Genomic DNA, 22,457 nt, shown 5'->3' on the forward strand with positions numbered 1-22,457 from the left:
CTGCTTTAAGCTCATGCCTCTGCGAGTGCTTGTGGTTACAGCTTCTGTTTCTACATTGGCAATTTCTGACCTGTTTTTTTTATATCCTTGCGAAAAGAAATGTGCCCCTACCAATATCTAAAAGCCCTTTAGACCTGGACTCTGATCATTGGCGTCTGTTTAAGGCCCTTTCCTTGATTTGGGGACCACGGAGGACAGATTCACAGCATTCGGTGTCTTCTGGAAGCCTTGCTGGAAAGGAGCGTAAAAACGTGCCAGCAACAGGAAAAGAGGCATCGTTGTCAGGCTGCGGCGGTAGCAAAAGCAGGAGGCTGGGCCAGCGGTGAAGACGCCAGATTTCAGCGGGGAGGAGCCAGGGCCAGCGCGGCGCTGGGGCTCGGGCGCTTGGCCTCAGTCGATGCGCTGGGCAGGCGGCGGCGTGCGGATGCGGGAGAGAAATAAATGAGGAGTCATAGCGAAGAGGCATTTCCAGCCAAGGGGAAGGAGCAGGCCTCGCCGAAGGGAGCTGACGTTGGGGATTACTGGAGTGGAGAGCAGGGGGAGCCGTGCGGGTCTGGCTTCCACCCCAGGCCAGCGCTAACATCTGGGCACAGCTGTTTCCCGGAGCCCTTTCTGCTGCTGCACATCGGCTTGTTTTGCAGCAATGGAATCGAATGGCACTTTCCTTGCTTGCAACAGTAAGTCTGTAGAAACATCCTGCATTTCAGCTCTCTTATCTTGTGCAAGAGCTTTATTTTTCCTTCTCTCTTCTCCTCCCTCCCTTGCATCCCCATTCTCTCATTTGGAAGTAATGCAGCATTTAATCCGTGTTACAGAGAGAGATGACAGATTTTTCTCTGTTAATGGGGTTAGCTGTGTTGGTAGAATGAGTGTCTTGTCTGGATAAGTGTCTGCAAGTCCAGAAAAGTTGATCCAAATCTCCTTCCCTTTATGGTGAACCTGAGAGCGGGACGGGTGCTCAACTTAGTGAACACTCTGGGCTCTGGTGAAGACAGCAGAGCCAGGATAAATCACCTCGGCTCAGGGTCTGCTCCCAAGACTCTATAAATGTTAAGTACAAAATAAGTAACATTTCTAAAAAAAGAAGAAATCCTCTCTGCCCTTCCAGCATGTGAGATTTAGGAAGATTCAACTGATACCAAGACTGAGAGGCTTGTCTGATAGACAGGGTAATGAAATACCCCTTATCCCCTCGCCTGACTTTAATATATTGCTTTGTTACCTCTTCATTGTATTTTACTTACTCTGATGAGCAGAAACAACTCGGGGCTGTGATAGCTACAGATTGAAATGGGATATTGTGATCCCACAGAAATGGGAAAAGTCTCCAGTGCTTATTTCTATTTCATGAGATAGGTGCTTTCTTACTATAGATGAGCTGTAAACAAAAATAAACTGATAGAGCAATAAGCGATTGACCATATACACAATCAGTGTAGCATTACCAGGAGAAATGCGAAAAGATTCCCCCAGGCTCAAGAAATCTTCCCCCTGATTTTCGCAGATGCTAGAAATCAGACAGGAAGGTGAAACAGAGGTTAACGTTACACTTTTTGTAGGTATCTCATTCATTATACAACCACTGGGGAAAGAAAGCTAAGAAATACATCTGGAACTTTAAAAATATTTCCTATTCTGGCTTGTGGGTCATTTTTCAGTGAATATTATTTAGTCTTCCGGGGTTAGGAACCAAGAAGAATTCAGTGGCTGTTTTTTAATCTTGTTTTCTTGTCTCAAGCAGAAAAATACACAAGTGTTGAATGAGCCAAGCTTTTAAAAAAGTATTTACTGAAATTCCTTGACACATAACACACAGAAGTGCCAAAGTCACTCTGAATGCCAGACTACTTAGACAAGAAAAGTTGCTCACATGTTGGTTTGTTAGCAGGATCAGACTTGTGCTACGTAGTTTGTCAGAAATTTCTCAGATACTATGGTTTATAGATATGCTTTGTCTATGGCTGTATGTTGAAACTTTTCTTTCTTTCAGTTTCTCTCTTTTTTTTTCCCAACATAGATACAACAACAGCTGTATTTACCGTGTCAGCATTAACCACAGGCACATGGTTCAGTCTCAGTAAAATATCTGACAGTCGGTAGGAGACACCTGAGATATCTGCCGGTAGCAGAAGCGGGTATTACTGTAGATGAGAGTTTCTGAAAAGTTTGTACAGTCTTGTTTACTCTGCATTTGGATGGAGATCTGAGTCCTGGGAAGAAAACTGAGCATGCTCCCTTGTCCACAGAGCCAGAGTAGCTGCTGTGATTTAGTGGTCTGTGCCTTTTATTTTGAATGCATTTCATTCAGCTGGATGGGCTTCTTGTTGCTTATTTTATAAAGGGTCATCTACATTTAGTATGCAATGAATCTGCTAGACTCTGTGGGCTATTAATAATCTTTCTCTTGCCTCATGAAGTTGGTTTGTTTCTGAACTGGGAGCCCTTGTGCTCGCACAGATTATAGAATAGCTAATTTGTACTATGCCTTATTCTTATACATCGACTTTTTCATCCAAGACACAGTGTACATTGTTCAGGGAATGCCACAGCCCCATTATGGGAAAACCCTCTGCCGCAGCCCAGGGTAAGAATCAGCAGGGAAGGGTTAGTAAAATCCTACAAAACTGGCCATTTCCTTTTTTAGAGAATAAACTTCTGGATTTAAATTTCCAAATGAATCATCTCCACCTGCCCTGCTTAGCTGGGAGCACTGAGGAGGCTCCCGGGCTTCAACCTCTCTGGGTGGAGATAGTGCTACTTGGGATCAGCTGGGATCTACTCTGAAGCAGCCGGTGACTTTGATCTCCTTTCCTACAAACAAAATGCTCCTAGCACACCCCATTTGATGCAGGTTGTGCCTGATGTGGTATGTGGGAGTTTTTTGAGCCATAGTGTTCCTAGTAATGCAGGAGAACTTGCAATACTGACACTTCTCAGTACATGAAACACGCAACTTGTCCCTTTTTCAGACAGGACAAGTAAAGTTCATTTTGGGGCTTTTTTTATTTTGACACAAAAGATGCTAAATTTCCAGTCTGAGCAATGTCTTTTAGTAAAACTAAAGCCCGCAGCTGGTTTTGAGATTGTTGCCAGTGTGCAAAGCCCCAACATCAGGCCCAAAAGCAAATGAGTTGGAGCAAGAAGATGCTTGGGGAAAAATAGATTTTAATGAGGAAATGAAAGAGGTGGAAGAAGGAAATGCAGTCGCTTGGAAAACTGCTGCAGGTAGCAGAGATGAAAGGACAGAGCCAACTACAGGGAAAAGCAAGAGGGAGAGGTGTGTGGGGAAGAGATGGTTTGTGCAAGATCCAGAAACTCAGCTGACTGGATAGGCAGCTCTGGGAGCCAAAGGTGTCAATGATTTGGGAGCAAAGTATAGCTTCCTTTACAGGGAGATCGAAATATATCAACAGGTATTTATGAAGGAAAGCTGCAGACAAATACTTGGTGATTTGATCATCCAGGGTGGGATTCAGCTCGCTAAATGTAGGTATCTGCAAGAAATTTTATGCTTATAAGGATCTAGACAGGTGAATTGTACCCTATCTTCTCCTGGCCCCTTGTTCAGTGCACTGCAGATATCTAAATACTGCGAGACTAAGCCCCGGCCCGTGCGTCTCCTAGGTCCTTACCATGGATGGAAGGGCTCTGTCCTTACTCAGTCAAGCCCACCAGAATGGAAGGCTGCAGACCGTGGGCAAACATGGAGGTTTCTCTTTGTCTTTATGCAGGTAGAGAAGATTTTGCCACAGTTTCTTCTAAACTGAGGTACTTCCACACCTTAAATGGCCCAGTTTAGACAATGTGGGGGGGAATTCTCACACCTCGGGCTGCCCCTCACATGGGTACCTTTTAAAGCCCTGTGCTGAGATACCACACAACAAGCCTCGTTGGCTGTTTTTGGGTAAAGTTACAGAGTGATGAAATTCCAAATAAATCACTTAGGGGGGAAAAAAGGATTTTTTCCCTAGTTTTGCATAATTCAATTGTGCAATTTAGTTATTGCACAAATTTTGCCCTGCTACAGAATTGTGAGAGTGACCTGCATTTTTTCTGTGGAAGAAATTTCAGCTCCTGAAGAAGATGTTGAGAAAAGCTGTTAAGTGGCCTTAAAAAAATGAAGCTGGGATGGGACTACAATTGTCTTTGGTTTTATGAAGAGAACATCTTCATCAGCATGTGCCCAGAAACTTGACATAGGAGTTAGGCAACTGAGCTGCATGAGTGCTCCTGGCTGTTGGTGCTGGTCCTATCCTTCAAGTTGATATCCTTCTTTTCAATTACTTTCTTCCCACTCTTTTCACACTAGCTACTGGAAAAGCTGTAATTTGCTGAAAGCCAGTGTTTGTTTTAGTGCCTCTCACTCCGCAGCCAAATCTCTGTGTGCACCGTGATGGAGGGAAGGCCCGAACAAAACCTTCAGTCTGGTTTTGAGTTCCTGAGTGCAATGAACTTTAGTTAGGTGTTTTACCTGGATTTCATCAAGAGCGCAGGGCAGCAGCTTTTGATGGGTCACAGCCAGTGCCATGCACGGATCCAAGCTCCCTTCGAATGACCCAGACTGGCAGAAAGATTTATGAAGATTTTCACAAATGAAGGTCACAATTTGAACTGTCTGTGAATGTCTGAGCAGGCAGCCTGGCTTCGTCTGTATAAACCAAGGCCAGGGCTCTGCACTGTTTAACTGCCAGCACATTCCCCAGCATGGTTTTGATCCACGGCAGGCTAGCACATAGCGTGATCTGGGTGACGGCATGGACCTGCAGTCCTTTCTGGTAGGCAGTCTGGATATAGCCAGCCTGTTTTGGGGAAAGATGGCTGTGCTGTGTGGCCTGAGCAGAGCAGAGCTGGAGAAGGGACCATTCTCCTCCCAAAGACCTTCCAGACAAGTCGAGACAGCCAAAGGATACAGAGGGAAAGTGGGGCTAAGCAATATTGGGCAGGGTGACAGCGCTCATCTCTGTGCACCAGAAACCTGTCCATCGTATGGCTTCTTGCCAACGTGCCAGCGGAGGAAGGTTTTAGGCAGTGATTTGAAGGACAGCCACAACATGATACTTGGGAAGAACTCCTCCTATATGAAACTTTAAGGTCATCCTGCCCCAGCTCAGCAGGACCTCTTTAGCACCCTCTCTCTCTTTAGCAGAGAGGGCAAGAAAAGCCAATGTAAGGAAGAGAAGGAGGTTTGCTGATGCTACCACTGGCTTTGTGGAGAAGCCCATTCTCAGTGTCACCACAAGGTGGAACTTGGTACATACCACATGCACCGGAGATGCACCCACTGTCAACAAGCAGAAGCATCTTCAGCCAGAGAGGCACGGATGCTTATGATCTCAGCACCCACTCCATGGTCCCCACTCCCCCGGAGGGAGCAAGAAGGGGAGCGCTGGTGTAGAGGAGACATCGGCGTTTTTTGTTGGTGGTGAGAAACTGGCTGCTCTCAAGCTCTGCTGTGCCAACAGCAAGGCCTGGTCCTTGGAGGATGTGAGGTGACTGGGGAGAATGAAGCTGAGAGCAGCGAGTGGTCTCCTGGAGGTAGCAACGAAGGAGGAAAGAGTGAGGTTTCTACAGGTGGGATGTGAGAGACCATGAATCAAGAAGAATGGACTCCAGAGGGAAAGGCAGGGCAGGTGGGACCCTGCAGACATGGAAGGAGCCTTGCTGTCCTGTCCTCCTGGCAGGGTCTCAGCTGGAAGACAACTTGCCGTGGCTGGGACCACATTGATCCCAGGCACAGGGCTGCTAAAGAGCTGATGTAAAAGCCAGGTTGGATATAACCATGGGGTGATGGCAGATGACAAAAGGGGCCTCTGCAGAGACACTTCACAGGTAACATCAGTGATTTGCAAAAGCACTGGAGAAACCAACTAAATCCTCATCACTTGACAGGTTTTCTGCTTTTCTGAACAGCAGCCACTGCCCAGTGCTACAGCTGGCTGTGCTCATTTCCAAGCAGCTGCTGCACTGACAATACTCCTCATATTAGGTGTGCAAAAGTAATGCTCAGTCTTTAGTTACCATCAGGAACTTCAGTTTCCGAGTGCTCCATCACCCTAACAAGTGATGAAAGGTTGTCGTGTTACTACAGGCCAGCTGAACTACAGCTTTCTCAAACTCTCATTGATTCTACGTTCACCTGGATTGAATGGTCTCACGCTTGCTGAGGACTAGGAATATGTAGGGACAGACATTGTAGTTCATTAATGAGCAATGATACTTTGATTGTGCTGTGACTTTTATTAAAATAATTCTATTGATTTTCACTGTGAGGGAGCCTGGGAGGGAAGGTGAAATTACAGTGTTTCTTCAAAGAACGGCATCATGTAAAACAGACCTAATTTTTTCTTCTTGGTAACCAGCGCAGAGAAAGACACAACCTTTGGTCTCTTTAGTGGGAAAATTTCCTCTTAAAATGACATGTGTTATGTGTTATGTAACTGCCATAGGCGTTACTAGTCATAATAGAGTCATTTACATCGTGTGCATGATGCAATGGGGAAGTGGTGAGGTCATCACCAGCACAGGTATTTTCATTCCAGTCCTGAATTACCACAAGTCTGGGCAAATCAGCAGCTGACTTCTGTCAAGTCATTCGTGTCAGTGTGGTGTAAAGAGACTGTGATCAATATTAGGGCTGCACCACTTTGGGTGTTGCCCAAACATGGTGGGAGACCAGGTCCAGCCTCAAAGAGCTCAAAACCAACCTGCTTCTTCCTCTGTGAAGTGGTAATAGAGCTTCCTTACCTCCTTTCATAGAATCATAGAATCTCCTGAGCTGGAAGAGACCCACGAGGATCATCAAGTCCAACTCCTGACTCGACCTCCTTTCTGGAAGGATGTGATGGAGAATAATTCATTTTGGAAAACTGTCTGAAGAGCAGCTTGTGCATTCATGGTTTTCTCACATAGCCCATTTCCTACCAGACTCTACAGCCTTTCTATCTCAAGTGCCTGTTTTGTGGATATTAAAGCACTTGCTAACTTTGGGACCACATTCTGACATCCTTGTTCACATCGATTTCCATTTGCTCCATGAGTAATCCAGCTGGAATCGATAGGATGATTAGCACAGCCACGATCCTGGGCACGGGGACACGAATAACTTCACTCATGTGACCAGTGCCATTGATTTCAGTGGGACTGGTCATATGGGTAAAATTGCGTGCTTGCATGCATGCTTCGGACCCACTCAGGTGTTACCTGCGGTGAATAAGGGTTGGGGAATTTGTCCCTAAGCCATCTGCAGGAATCACTTCCTCCAGTGCCGGAGCGTGACACAGCATCATGTAACATCAATAAGGAATGCCACGTAACCCACCGTGTCACACTTAGCCGTCAGGCTTCGTCTATGACATGCGACATTGTCTTTAAATGACTTCAAGACCACAATACATCCAGATCTGTTGTTTCCCAAAGCAGGGCATTTCTGGCCCGATGATCTCATCTTTGTTTTAAAAACAAACAGATTTTAACTGCCTTACATCTCTGAAGCCCTCGCAACAGCAAAACTCGCACATTGCTGTTCTGGAGAAGTATCTAAACTCAGTGAATGCTGATCCTGTGCTCTGTGTGTGTGCAAACTTCAGGGATAAGTACAGTAAAATGTTCTCTGAGGGCCTGGAAAGCTCCGAGCAGTGCTGTCACTGGCACTGTTTATTAGGAATTAATGAGAAAACAAAGCAGAGGGGCTCCGTGTGCTCCCGAATCGATCCCTATGGGACTCTGGCTGCTGCTGGACAGGAGAACTGGGGCACAGAAGCAAATTGTTTTGCCAAGGCAAGTGCGGGAGAACATTCTCTTCCCCACTCCTTTAATTAGATCAGTCCTCTCCAGTATAATGTGAAATACGGGAAGTGCTCAGAGACTGCTAGCTAATAAATATCATCTAGCCATCACACCATGGTGCCCACCGCCTAGCCAGGGCAAAAGCAAAGCCCCCAGCTCCCACGGGAGTGCTACAGAGATTACAGCTCTGACATCCAGCCCCTGTACGTGCAGGGGGCTCAGAAAAGGCTGGAGGTGTTTCCTCAAACACCTACTGACTGCCTGGCTAATATGTTCAGCAACATTCCATCCAGAAAATGCCTTTATTCTCCTTTGCTGTCTGTGATTTGTAGTTGCTATGTGTGAATAAGGCGTTATTAGTTGTACTGCTGTTCAAGGCCCTGCAATGGCTCTGCCTTGTCCTCAGAGAGGTTCTTACATGTGGCATATGGCAGAGGTTGATGAGTCTGATCCTGTCCTTGTGCTGGTCAAATAGCTCAGTCCTCTGTGTGCTTATCTGTGAGTGTTGGTAGGGCTTCCTTCAAAATGCAGAGAAAGAAGGGGAAGATGGCTGGATCGCCAGACACCAGAAATAGAGAATATGTTTCTAAAACCTGTGTTGAATATGATGAGGGGCTGGTGTTGGGAGCCTTCGATTAAGTCTCCAGCAGAAACGGTGACATGTGGTTCGCTGTCAAGTTTCTCGGGCATATGCTGGTTCTGCAGTAAGGGACATTCACCCCAGCTTGACTCCATCTCCCTGCAGTATCTTCACCCTTGGCTTGCCTGGCAGAGCAGCAGCTAGCAAAGGCAATGACAAAAAAACCTAGTCTGTAACAAGGTCTGTAAACTCCCTTAGGATGGAACAGCTTAATAAGTATAGCTGCTGTATTTCACCGCAGAAGGGGTCATGGCTAGGGAAGAGAAGGATTTTCGTCCCAGCCATTATGAGGACAATGGGCAATGGTCATGATTTTCAGCAAAGGAAATTTATATTGGTCATAACGAACAAATGCTTCACTAAGAACGTCTAAGCTCTTGAATAGGGATCTAGATTGGCTGGGGAGTCTCTGTCCTTAGAGATATCCAAAACTCACCTGGAGAAGGCTGTGAGCAACCTGGTCTACCTTTGAAGGTGACCCCAATTTGAGTGGGTGGTTGAACTAGAGATCTCCAGAGGTCCAGTCCAGCCTGAATTATTCTCTGATTCTGTGTAATCAGTGACTTGTTAAACCACTGATGGGGGCTTATTCCTGTACCAGACTGCAGGATAAATTTGACTTACAAGAATAAACCCAGAGCCATGCAGACACGCAGGGTAATCGACTCACCCACGTCATCCAGGAAATCGGTGGCAGAGGAGACACTATCCAGAGTCTTAGGAAAATGCTCTTCTCTAGGTGGAAAAAGAAGAGCATTAAAACAGTTTCTGAGCTGCTTTTAGGCTACATCTGCCCTGGCTAAAAGGTGCTTTTAGCTTCCTCTTCACTGCATGTCATGGGGAACAGCACGGAGCAGCTCTGCACAGAAGAGAAAGGGTGGAGCCACGCTCTCTCTGATCCAGGCATTTGTGGGCAGGCCAAGCTGACAGTCCCTAGGCACTGCTTAGGAGCCACAAACAATATTCATGACTCCTCCAGCCCCTGGAAATGATGCATAAAAACCTACTGGCCTATGACTGTAGGAAAACTTGTTCCTTCTACCTGGGCAGCTGCCGGCAGGCTCCTCGGTGTAATTTCGCATCCAGTGTGTGCTGGTAAGCAAAGCAGGAGGAGAGACTTCCCACGGTTCCACCCCCAGCTGGACTGTGCCCTCCCCTGCCTTCCTCTGCCTTCGCTTTCCTGCTGCCTGCACTCCCTCCTTGGAGCCCCGTTTGACACCGCGCACGCCGGAGGCTCCTGGATGAGCAGGGATCCCCGCAGGGGTGGCGTGGCCCCCCGTCCTTCCCGACGCCCGACACCTCTCCCTGAGCCCCACGCTGGATCATGCAGTGCTTCCGAAGGCAGCCCAAGCGCAGCGTGTCCCAGGAAAACATCCTACGGGAGCAGAGCCGTAGAGTGGCCGCGTTGAATGGCATCAGGCTGGGTAAGGGACAAGTTGGCCAGACCCTCGGCACTTCCACACGCTGGCAGCCGCTTCATTTCTGCCTCCTTTCCCTGTGCAGAGGCAGTGCTCCACCCTAAAGGCAACTTCAAGGTTATTTTTAAACTCCCAAGGTTTCTTTTCCTTTCCTTTGCCTGTAACCACCCGCCAGATGCAGAAAACCACTTCATTTGAGGCATCAAAGACAGTGGGACCTCTTTGGCAAAGGGTTGGTTTCCAAATCTCTTGCTGGGCTTTCTGAATTGTCGCTGCTCGAGGGTGTTTGGGGAAGGCAGTGCCCTTTTCCTGCCTGATTTTAGGACTTCTCGGTGGTGCATTGCCAGTTGCTGTTAAAGCCTGAGGAACCACCCAGAGGTCTGCATTCACCAGATGAAAAGAAAGAGGAAACCCAGGGAGTTTCATAACTTCTGTGTCTGGCTATGAACTCATCGCCGGTTCCTGCTCCCTGGAGAGACAGCCCAAGTGGATGTGAGTCCCTTGATTTCCGTGGCTACAGAGGGCAGGTGGAAATGGAAAATCGCCATTTACCCACCCGAGTTCTTTGGATTTTATCAGAAAGGCTTTCTGCCCTTTTAAACCGGCAAACCTGAGTTATGTCTGGTCTTAAACCGGGTGGGAGAGGGTGAGCAGGCAGGAGGAGGCTTGTTTTATCGCAGTTGTAATTAACGTGTTTATGTCAGATCAGCAGAATTGCGAGTGAGCAATGCAGAAATATGGATTATCGCTGTCTTCTATAGACATCATTCTATCTCCTTAGTGAACTCAAAGCCTGGCTTCTACTGTGACAGCTGTTGTTTTATTGTGTCTGCTTGCTGTAAACCCGAGATGGATAATACAAGGGTTAACATTTTTGATGTCTTAGTGTCTAAAGTTTCATAGTGCAGTATATTAACTTCACGGTTATTGCAGTGCTGTGTGTGCTGGAGGCACTCCTACCTTTGCCAAACATGATTTTCACTCTGAACATTACTTCACACTAAATATATTCTGTTTAGAAAGTGCGTGATTGATATTTTGCGAGGAGGGGGGCCCAACCCCTGAAATGCACTCTGCAATTCTGCATGTCAAGTATATACTGGTATTCCATAGAGGATGCTAAGCAAGACACACTCCTGCCACATATTTCAGGCAGGATTTGGACATCTATTTCAGTGTGGTGACTGTGCTTCTCCTGCCTAGTGTTGTTATACAGTTGGAAATCAATATCTTTGTCCTGCTGCATAGTGTTTTTTAATTTTTAAATGACGTTTGTGTATGATGACTCTGGTTTCTTTCATACAATTTTCCATTGCTGTGAGATGGAGCTCTGGACTGCAAACCTCCTCAGTTCCATGGGGCTGTTAGGCAGAAATCCTCAGGAGCTGGTTCAGGCATAAAACCTGAAATGAGGTTTCTTCTGGGAAAAGTTTTTTTTCTGGAAAGCAGTTCAAATGACCAGCTGAGAGTAATGTCCCACTGGCACATCGGGGGTGCGTTTGTGGTTCCTGTATCAGCAGATCAGAGCGTTTTCTGCTCCATCTCTGGCCTAACAAAATGCTGATGCTTTGTAGATAGGAATAGAGAAGCTAAGTGACTCACCCAAGGTCATTTAACAAGTCTGTGGCATAGGAGGCAGGGCCCAAAACACCGGCCCTCTTTCTGGCCAGTTTAGCTCTCTGAGCTTGAACTGCTGCTAGACAGACAGAGCGCAGGCCTGAAACAGGCTGTGCCCACTCGGTTAAGGGGATGTCCCTCCTTCCTCTGGGCCCACCGTTGGGTGGTTCAGGCAATACTTGGGGTCACCACCAGCAGAGGTGAACTCTGGGTGACCGCTCATCTATCTGAAATCTCCCACATGATATCTCTATCTCCCACATCAAAGGAATGACGGAGCTGTTAGACACCCATGATTAGCCCTCTCGCCCTTTCCTGGCCAAACCCGCTGTCTCCTAGAGGCAAGCTTGTCTCCATCCCCTCCCTGGCTTCTCTCACTGCCCTCTGACTCACACTCCGTGCCAGCTTTGATCTTTGCCATGCTTTCACCATGCACCGTCCTTCTTCGTCTTTCCCTCCTGCTCTTGCGAAGTGCAGTGGCCTGCTTTGCCGAGTCATTTCACCTGGCCTGCTCCTCAGGCACAGTGGCCAAGGATGAGTGGGAGGGATGCTCCCAACCCATCGCCAGATCCTCTGAAGAGGAAGGGGGGTTTTGACCCATGCTAATGCACTGACTGGGCTGTGACGGTGAGCAGGATGAAGGGCTCTGAGCTCCAGCTTGTGTCTGACATGTCTGGAGGAGAGGAATCTGGCCTTGACCACTGCCCGTGCCCATCCAGGTTTGCCTGTGTTACATTGGTGCAGCTCTTTGGGATGCCCAGGTAGCACGACACGTTACACGTGCTGCATGCTGTGTCTGTGCAACAAAACATGCCCCGGTCAACAGGGATTTCTCATTACATGCTTAAGCACATAGGCACCCAAAGGAATTGATGGTTTTCCTGCTTTCCTCCTCACGTCACCTTAGGATGGCATACCCTCCTCCTAGTCCCATATCGATGCCTCGCATGATTGGGATCTGAAGAAAGAGAGGGAATGAGGCTGGGAGCCAAAACAGAAATGTGGGTGAATAGAGAGAAAGAAGAAGTTTGTTTCCTCTTCAGGACCCTTGAGGGGTATCACAGTGATATGAGTGAGGCCAAAGTCTCTGGTATCTTCTCTGTGCTTGGAAGACCTTTGCCTCAGAGGGGAAGCCTTAACACCCCAACTCAGGAGACCAAGGATCTGTGAAGCTGTTGTGGAGTCTGTCCTTCCTCTGGATGGTCTGGCCTCTTGCCAACCGCTGGGTATGCCTGAACCTCAGCAAACCCAGGAGGGTGTCCCAGATCCCATAGATGGGGTCAATCTTTCACCCTTCCGTGCTTTGCAGGAGATGGCTTTTTTTCTTCTCTTTGTGAGTTTCTTTCTGAGGTTTCCAGAGGAGGAAGCATTCAAATTCTCCTCTTGGGAACCTCCAGACCAGACATAAGCTGAGAGGCCCAGGGGATGCTGTAGCATGGGAAGACACTTAATTAATGAGATAACTAATTGAATGTAGAGGAAAGAGAGAGGCCACAGCCACCTTTTCAGGATCTCCAGCTCCCACTGGGGCACTTTGAACTCTAGATGCCTCAGCCAGGCTCAGCTCCAGACATGCTCCTTGGCATCTGCAAAACCAGTAAAGTGGTGTGAGCGGCTCACTGCATGGACCCTGGACACCCCTAATATTTATCTCTGACAGAGATCTCAGGCTTTCTTTGGCAACCTAAAATGCTCTCTTTAGGCCAACGTATCCCAGCTACAAACACATGGTGCTGCTTTTTGCTGCTGCCACCATGTCCCACCTTGGTGGCCTGCACCACCGGCCACTTCAGTTTCCTACGTGAATTGTCAGGAGTCTGAGGTTTTGGCCGCTTGGATCTCATGCTGGGTTTTGTTTTTCAAGCAGGCCTGAAGTGATACTTGGTAGTTTATTGCCTTCCCCTGTTTAAAAAACAACAATTCAAGGCAGCTATGTCTTCCAGAGGAGAACAAACCCAATGTCACAGGGGAATGCCACACTGCAATATAAATGTTATTGCGTAACATTGGATTTCTGCTTTGCGTTATGTTTACGTAGCATCGGGAAATTTCCCATGATGTGAGTGTCAGGTGGCTGCAAGTGGGCCAGTGGTTATCTGCATTGTCAAGATAAGGTTAGCAAAAATCCCATTGAGTTGGGATGTGCTTGGTCAGTACTAGAGAGTTAAATGCTGTTTCACCAGCTTTGAACCAGCCTTTCATGCAATGTCAGAGGTGCAAGGTGCCTATTGCAGAAAGCCTGGGATGTGTTTCTCGTGTTTCATGCTCTCACCCTCCCCAGCCCACACGCTCTAGATCTGTACTTAATGGTTGGTTTGAGGGACAGATTCTCCAAGGTATTTGGGTATGTGGAAGTCATATACTGCTGAGACATTCAAAACCACGTAGAACGCCAAATCTATGTTTTCAAAGTCTCAGTAGATCCCTGTTGCCTCTCTAGATGTCTAAGTGCCTTCCTGAATCTAGCCCAAGATGTGAAATTTGAAGTTCCTGGAATGAGAAGGTCTGGTTATTATTACTTGCCATTGTGGTGGGTAAGAAAGATAAAGGTCTTCTCGAATACTAGTTGGGCAATGAGGAGAGCATGGTTGCTACCTTATTGCTACCTTATTGATGTGATGCTGCCTGTCACCAAACTTATCTGTGTATGTCCTAAGCTTCATAACACTGATCTTCAAAATTCCCATGTGGACAGGAGGAGACTGCTTGCCAGAGAAGGAAGAGATATCTGTGTGCATTCCTGTTTCCACAAAGGAAATCTGTGGCAGAATAGATTTGAAATCACTCGAAAGTTCCTGACCGTACTCCAATTACAAGTTATACAACTTTCTTTCCTCTGCTTTTACTGTTACGTTGTTGGTTTTGTTGTTGTTTTTGCTTCCTAACATTACACTATGTTTGCTGGGAAGAAGATATTTTATGTTTGTAAACCACCTGAGAATTATAGTACAAAAATCTTCGGACTCAATCTGAGAAATCTACAAGGCTCCAGCCTCTTTGGCTAGCATGAAGTGTGGCATGGCAGATTTGTGGGTCTCTCTGCTCTGCTGTCCTCCCCAGACCTGGCTGCTCTGCAGTGGTCTGTCTATGTCTGTGGTCAGCGTCCTGTGGAAGGGAAGACCCTATGTGCATCATTTCTTGAGCTGACTCTTACAACATTACCACTACTGTTTCTCCACAGGCCTGAAAGATGACAAGGATCTGAAGTTCCTCCTGAAAGGCAGCCAGCTGCTAAAAGTGAAGTCAGGCTCTTGGAGAAAGGAGCGGTTTTATAAGCTTCAGGAGGACTGCAAAACCATATGGCAGGAATCGAAGAAGATGCTGAGGTCTCCAGAGTCACAAATCTGTAAGTAAAGTTTGCTTCATCACAGGTGTGGGACACTGTGGGCAGAGGTGCTTGGGGTAAAGCAGGACCATCATGCTTGTGGTATGGAGGCAGGGCTTGGAGCAATGAGACCAGATCCTTCACACCTCCTGTAACACACAAACTGAGTGATGCTGTCAGCTCTGGAGACAGCTGGGAGGAATCTGCCGAGTCAGGAATGGCCACATTTCCCAAGCTCATGAGCTACCACTTAAAATTATTGTGGGGTGGGCTCAGCAGCCCTGCCTGGCTCGTTTCCTCCCCAAAGCAAGAGTTCAGGTGACTCAGGTGCCCGAGCCCTAATGCTCAGTGTGAGACATGGCTTGAGCATCTGCGATGTGATACGGTGTGCTTGGGCTGTCGGTCTGAGCTCTGCCAGGACACCTCTTTCCTGCCTGCAGCCCCTGGGAAAACTGGCATTTAAGCCTCACAAGGGAACCACAGAGATGTGGAGATCCAAGGGCTGGCAGGAGATCTTTCTGGGAAGAAAATCCTGTTCTCATCCTTATCTTGGAAACTCAGAATCTGCCCCATTGTAAAAAGTCCAGATACGACATTCACCCTTGTATGGACACAGGGAAAACCATTCTGTGCCAGCATCACACAGCGTGGGGCCATAATTGGGACCAGGAGCCCAATTGTGCAGTCAAAATGGGATCCGGAAGAATGTATGTCTGTTTATACCTCTTTATATCTATTTATATCTGTTTTTTATTCTCATTTGGTATTTTTCTGACATATTTCTCTGTCACTAACCATCACAGGCTTGTAAAGCCAGGAGGTAAATGAATAATGATGTGGAATATATTTTATGGCATGTTGAAATGTAAACATGCTGCCTGTGTTATTTACACAATTTTTTTGGTAACAATCACAATTAACTAAATGAAGGGTGGGTCTTCCAAATTACTCCCCTCCCACAAGCAGTGATAAGATCTTCAGTAGGAGGAGTGTGGTAGCAGGGCAAAATAGGTTTGGTTTATAACCTTGACAGCCATACTCTTCTCATGTGACCTTGGGCACCTTATTTAATCTCTTTGTGCATCCGTTTCTAAATTATGGGTGCTGAGAGAAACTCCAGTAACAGTCCTGACCCCACCTGGTCTTCTGAAGCAAATGGGAAGGGGTCCTTGTGCTGTGGCTCCAGGGACCTTGAGGTCTACTGGGAGAAGCACTGGTGGAACCCAGTGCCTCCATTGCTGGGGCAGTGGCATGGAGCTGGCGCAACGGTAGCTTTTTTATACACTGAGCTGCAATAAGAGCCCTGCAGCGAGATCAGATTGTTTGAGTTGGGTGTTGGGCACAGGTTGGGAGTGTGTCTGCGTGGGTGTGGATTTACAGTGCCCAAAATACACTTTGCTAACCGGGCAACGTTGCCACGCTGTGGAGATAGAGGCAGTGCCATTGCAAGAAGGAGAGCTTGCTGTGCCCTGGGAGTGTCCTCAGTGCAAAGTAAAGATGGAGCAATATTGCCTACCGACTCACGCCCACACGTATGCTCCGTAACGCCTCCATGCATGCACACCTTTCCCCAAGATTCCTTTTTTTGTCGTCGGGATAGCAGGAAGGGAGACAAAGCAGTTGAGGCAGAGCTTGTCCTTGCTGCTCCGAGAAAGCAAGCTCCGGCAGGGCTCTGGCCGGGCTGGCTTTGCACCCGTACGCCCGGCTGGCTGTGGGAGCATGCCTGGTGCCAGGTTGACCTGCCAGGCGTGCCGGGGAGGGCTGTGTCCCACATGCCCCTGGGAGGATATGAAGCTGTGCCTGCAGCTGTGGCGCAAGCTTTCAGGAGGGTTGGAGAGCCACCTCGGGGCTGCTTTCAACAGCTGCTCTGGACGCACCTGAATCTGGAAGTCAACAGGAGAGATGAGCACTGGACTGACACCTGCCTGGTCCCAAGCCATAACCCCAAGGACATCCATTTTCCCATGCCTTTCTCATCTGTTGATCCTCTGAGACCTTCCATTCCCAAGTTTTCAGAGTGATCGCTGGGTTTGAGTTTCTTTCTTGAGCTTTTAACTTCACCAGACTGCTTTGGGTTCAAGTATAGAGAGGATTACCTCTGGTTAGTGTTGTTTTCTCTGGTGGGCTCTATCACTACAGCTGCCTTCTCATTTGGTCTGGTGTGTGTAGGCGGTCAAAAAGCAGAGGAAGAGTGCCGGGGTCACAATTTGATACTCAATATCAGGGACTTCACGGCGAGTCTCTCCAGAGGTTCACCCCTCCTTGTTAACAGACAGTAACTTTGCCTTCCAGTACAAAGCCTTTCTAAAACAGCAGATAAGCTGCCTTTTTTTAGGAAGGAAAAAGAATGAGCAGAATGGAAACTCGGAGGTTTTAGCAGCAGGTCTAATCTTATCTGAAGCATTACAGAGAGCAAGCAGATGGAGGCATCTCAGAGGAGCAAAGTCCGGGCAGGTTATGGGTTATGTTTTTGTTAGGACAGTTTCCTGTTATTCTTCTTACTGGTCTTATAATCATGCAGAAAACCTGTCGGTAAACCATTGTGTGGTGGTGTCTAGTAGATAAAACTGGGGACTGCCAAGGTTAGACAGAAGAATCTCAGATGCTTGTAGTTAAAAAACCCCAACATATCAGAGTTGTCACAGGCACAGATGTTGCCTGAATTGGATACATGGGGTACAACCAGTACCTTCCTCTGTTGTCTTTATTTTAAACAACTGGAAGTTTAGGTGGATGCCGTCTTGATAGCTCTATTACCCAGGGCTTTTTGGGGGATAGGCTGCTATTCCAATATCATTTCTACACAGGTAGAACATAATCCATCTTTTCCTTATTATCCATAGCCCATTATTTTTCAGTATGTTCCATTTAGGCCCAGGGGAACATTTTTTTTCCAAAAGCCCTTGAAGCATCTTAGGTGGTCAGTTTTCCAACAAACATGTTATGTCCTGTGCTTACTCTCTGGTTGGCTCCCGCAGAAACCTAGGAGTGCTGGGCACGAAGGGCTGCACAAAAGCACCTTTAAAAACCCATTTTTCACCATCGCCTGCTCCATCCTGTGCCTGAGCTGCGTACCAGGCCCATAAAACACACTGCTGCTCTCTGTTATCTTAAATGTTGTGTAGAACCACGGTCAAGGTGAATGCTTCTTTGGCCCGTGAGGCTTTTACACATGGAACAGCTTTCTCCCTGGGGTGGAGACAACAGGGTTCAAGTGGCAGGATTAACAGTTTTGGGGCAAAGAAAAGGTTTGTGCAAGGGGGCTGGTAAATAGCCAGTTCGGTCAGAGCCAGTTCACTCCTGATCATCACTAAGGTGAGAGGGAGGGGAGCCAAAGGAGGCAGAGGGGCTTGTGTTCAAAGAGCAGAACACTGCCTTGTTTAGCTCTTGTCAACTATCAGGTCTCATCTATGCGGAAAAAAAGAGCAAAAAGGCATGTGCTGCTTTCAGTGAAATCAATTTTTGAAAGTCTTTTCTTAAACCAGCTGAAATCCCAGGCATGAGCTCACTTAAGCCAGACTCAATCCCTTTAAAAACTGTCTGAACTTGGGGATTTGTAGGGAGGGTTGAAAACTTTCCAGTGAAACACCCTTTTGAGCATTTGGTGAAGAAACAGAATATTCAAAGCCAGAAGGAAAAAACTGAATGAGTTGTTTAGATTTAGGGGTGCTACAGTGGAGCCCCAGAGAAGCTGGTGCTTTCCTACCTCCCGCACCCTTTCGCTGCTGGAGGCTCAGGGAGGTGACGTTTCCCATGACAGCCGTGAGTGAACTTCACAGGCTGCACCGAGGATGACTCACTGGGGGTGCATCGTTGAGTCACACACGTGTAGTCAAGGAAGAAGTTCAGGAGTTTTGGCTGAAATATTTCCATTTCTGGTCAAAAGCTTTACTTAAAAATTACTATTGTTGGGGTTTTTTTCCTGTATTTTGGTTAAAAGACTCAGTTTGGGGAGCAATTTACAGAGGTAAGCTAAATTCAGTTGCACAACTGAATGTTGCAAGTGATGATTGTATTATTATTTGAAGTCATGAAATTGATATTTTGATCTAAGCAATTAATTATCCTCACTATTAAAAATGCACAGATTTTGTACCAGTTCCTCTGACTTCTGACCCAATTATAGGATATTTTTGCATGGTTTAAACATAGTAGAAAAGCTTTATGTTTATAGCCTACTACCAGTGTTCAGCAGAAGACTTTTTCCTTCATTTTTGAGTTCCTGTGAAATTTAGGAATGCCCTCAAAATGCCATGCGATGAACATACCATACCATTTTTGTGGAAGAATGAACAATTGTCTCCATTGAATTAATGCCCTGAACTTGCTTGCAGAAGAACAGAAAGGACGTGATATTGCTCAAGTCAAGAAGTGAAAACTTTAAAAGTTGTTCCTGATAAGTGCCTAAAGTCAACAGAAACTCTCAGCAACCTGTATACGCACAGCAGGCAGTTGACCACACCGACACCTTTCTTCTGGAGCTGGTTAGGCAGTTTCTTTAGGAATCATTGCTTCACGGTCAGACATGTATTTGTCCCTGGAAAAATATTTGCTGATGTGAATGTGTTATGCAAGGCGGCCGTCAGCTGTGAAAACAAAACCGTCTGTCTGTGGGTCTCATTAGTTTTTATCAAAATCACTCAACCCATAAAACAAGTCATTTCAAATGCAGAGCTGCCTGGTTTTTCGATTTCATTTTGAATCAGGCCACCGCATGCGTTGCTGGGACAGTTTTCATCACAGGCAGCGTGCTGACAAATATTGACCTTATTCTCCATAGCATATGTTAAATGCAAAGACTGAAGTGTTGAGAGACTTAGATCCCAATTTAGTGGCACTGTAATGGCAGGAGAAGTAGGACTAGTTACAGAAATAGTTTGCAGGGCCCTGGTTGTGATGTGTGAAAGGAATGTAAATAGAGATCACTCTATTTACATCGACGTCCCAAGCTGTGATAGGGAGACAGAAAGATTGGGTAAAGATCTTATATTAGAAGGTATTTCCAAACAACCTGTGAAATTACATGCGCGTTATATCACTGGTTGGCAGCTGGTGACACACACCAGCAATGAGGGCAGACTGCTGTGCAGCAGATCTCAAGTTAAAACAACATGCTGAGCAAGTCAGTGGAGGGGGAGACAAGAAGAGAACGGATGAGGAATCAGCAGCTGGGACCTGCAGTAATTCACGCACAGGGAGATGAGAGAGCAACACGGTCAGGGCTAAGAAGGCACAGCACAGTGGGGCTCATGCTAAACCCACCCTTGAATCATTATGTTAAAGCATCCCTTAGGGATGAGGGTGATGGATAGCCTTTGGTGTTCCCAGTCCAGGGAGTTGACAGTGCTCCAGCTCCTGCTGATTACAAAGGTCCTGATCCCAACTGCATTTGGCCATTAGCATCAGCCTCCTGTGGTGAAACTGAAATCAGCTAAACTGCTTTTTCTGGGGTGAAACCAAAGAGAGAAGCAGCACGCAATGCCAGTTTGCCCCACGTGCTCCGTGTGTTGTGAAATCCATGTAGCCTCGCTGCAGCCATCCTGGCTGGCAGGGCAGTCCCGGGGTCAGGTAGCAGCTTTCATCTGTTCTTGACAAGATGCTAAGCCAGCCTGGCTGAGCTGCAGCTGGTGAAGGTCTGATCTTTCTGCGGACACGCAGTATTGTGTGCAAATACGGTGCAAGCTCTTAACAGCCGAGTACATTTCTCATCTGCAGTTCCTGACAGTAAACAGAAATGACTTGCTGAGACAATTAGAGTGGGATGCAGTAATTCAATGTGACTGAATGCCACACTGCAGAGAGCACTTGCTAATGACAGGGGGGTAGGATAAGGAAAGGGAAGGATCTGAGGAATTTTTCCCCTGGAGTGATAAAACTGCCCCCCTCCCCTTGTGAGTAACTCAAGGTCAGCTGTTTTGGCAGTGCCTCCAAGTCTCTATACGTTGACCCTCCTCTCTCTCTTTATCAGCAAAGGCAAAAGGAAGAAGAAGAACCTTTTGGTCCTGGTCCTTCACATGCCCAATGGTTTGCAGGAGATGTGGGTTCAGTTCCTTCTTCTCTCTTTTCTCTAAGACTCTTGAAAAAATAACTCCTCTCAAAGGGCTGCCTGTCAAACAGGAGGAAGGCAAAGGGTGATTGCTCTCTGCCTCTGTTTCTCCTTTCCCTGTATTCTTTAGGATCACCAAAGTGTTTTACTGTCCGTGCTCCCAGCACAGTCTGGACATTTCACCTTAGGAGCAGTGACTGGAGAAGAGATGGAGGGGCCAGTGGCCAGGGCTCATCATCATCTCAGACAAGTGCTCTAATCATTAGGCACCTCGCAGGCTTGTCCTTCTGGCTCCTCAACACTTGTATTTTTGGCTGCCCAACGGCTTATAGTGCATGCATGTGACTCGAATGCACTCCTGAAGCCTGAAAGCTCTGGGGTTACAGCTTTTAGGGTGATGGGGAGATCGAATTTGTGTCCCTCTCCCTACTGCCTCCTGTAGAAATGGTTCTCGCACAAGTGGCCATCCCCTCTCCACATGCACGTAGGGCTGAAATCCTTGCGCTGGGGTGTGTCTGAGGGCATCTCATGGAGGGTGGTCAGGCCAGGCCAGGCCCCACTGGAGGGGGGTGGGAAGCCTTTTGTGTGGGGGCCACTTGAAGGAAGAAACTAACTTCTGGGGCATGGGGGAGCTTTTGGGTCGGGCAGAGGCACAGGTGAGGCTCTGCACCTGCTCAGCAAGGTGTTGTGGGCCACTGTTTTGGACTTGGGTACTTGCAGACTCTCTAAGTCCGCTTACAGGCACATCAGTGTGAATCACAGCTTTTGTTTTCCTGTGAGAGGTGTTCCTCGTCCTTCTGCATGAGGAGATGGGCTTGCAAGTGTAACAGTAAGCTCCTTGAAAGCCATGAAGAGAGAAATCCAAATCAAAAGAGACACCCAAAAGATAAACCTTGGTTGCTTGAAAACGTCATGACTGTCAAAACTGGCCTCCTGCGTCCTGCAGGCCTGACTCATACCTGCCTGCTGATGCCACTGGTGAAACAGAAGGGCACTGGGCCGAGAATTAGCAAGGGAGGAGCACAAGGACAGTATCCAGTGATGAAAATTGAAAGGAGGATTAAAAAGAAAGTTCTCAACACCTTCCTGAGACTAGTTCAGACAGGAGTCATTTCACCGGCTCCAGGGAACGCTATTATATGTCCATGTCCGTGGGGAGCCTTCAGCTGTGGCACTGGCCGAACGGCATCTGCAGCAGCCGGGAAGGCTGACCAGGATGTAACCTGTTTGACTCGATGTCTGGAGGCCAGGAAGGACACAAGCTTCCTTGTCTTGTGCTTCGTGTTTTGGGCTTTACACAAACAACGCTTTCAGCAGACGTAAACACTCAGGAGAAGTAGATGCAAACTTTCCAGATCCTCTTCTGCTTGTGGTTACCTCCCCGCTGTGGCGTGATGGGAAAGGAACAGGGAGGTTGCAGGGATACGTGATTGATGGGTATTTGCTGTAAGTGTTCCTCTGCTGTGAAACGTCTCTGTCCCCCAGTTATTTCTGATTTCTCCTTGCAGATAGCTCAGCTGAGCACACAGTGAGTTTGGGACTGCCAATACAGTACGCTCACTGTCTGGGAGCAGCTGATAATGTACTCATGCTGGGTTAAGATTTTCCACAAAAGAGATAACATTT

At 47.3% G+C, this 22,457-nt stretch overlaps 1 protein-coding gene across 3 annotated transcripts in view; it reads left to right on the plus strand.

The window, feature by feature from the left end:
* Positions 1–395: 395 nt before the first annotated feature.
* Positions 396–22,457, plus strand: part of PLCD1 (phospholipase C delta 1) — a 54,931-nt gene continuing 32,869 nt past the window's right edge. The window contains exons 1-2 of one of the 3 annotated variants that reach the window (XM_087731116.1): positions 396–677; positions 14,642–14,806. In XM_087731116.1, the coding sequence (XP_087587242.1) occupies positions 644–677; positions 14,642–14,806 (199 nt within the window). In that variant the 5' untranslated portion in view covers positions 396–643. Of the gene's footprint in view, positions 678–9,590; positions 9,850–10,147; positions 10,336–14,641; positions 14,807–22,457 lie in introns of those variants that run through there. The other 2 variants (XM_009475352.2, XM_087731105.1) reach the window with 2 other exon arrangements.

This window comes from Nipponia nippon, unplaced genomic scaffold, assembly GCF_047370975.1.
Source record: "Nipponia nippon isolate SJK-2023a ecotype South Korea unplaced genomic scaffold, ASM4737097v1 scaffold_1, whole genome shotgun sequence".
In the NCBI taxonomy this organism is placed as follows: Eukaryota; Metazoa; Chordata; class Aves; order Pelecaniformes; family Threskiornithidae; genus Nipponia; species Nipponia nippon.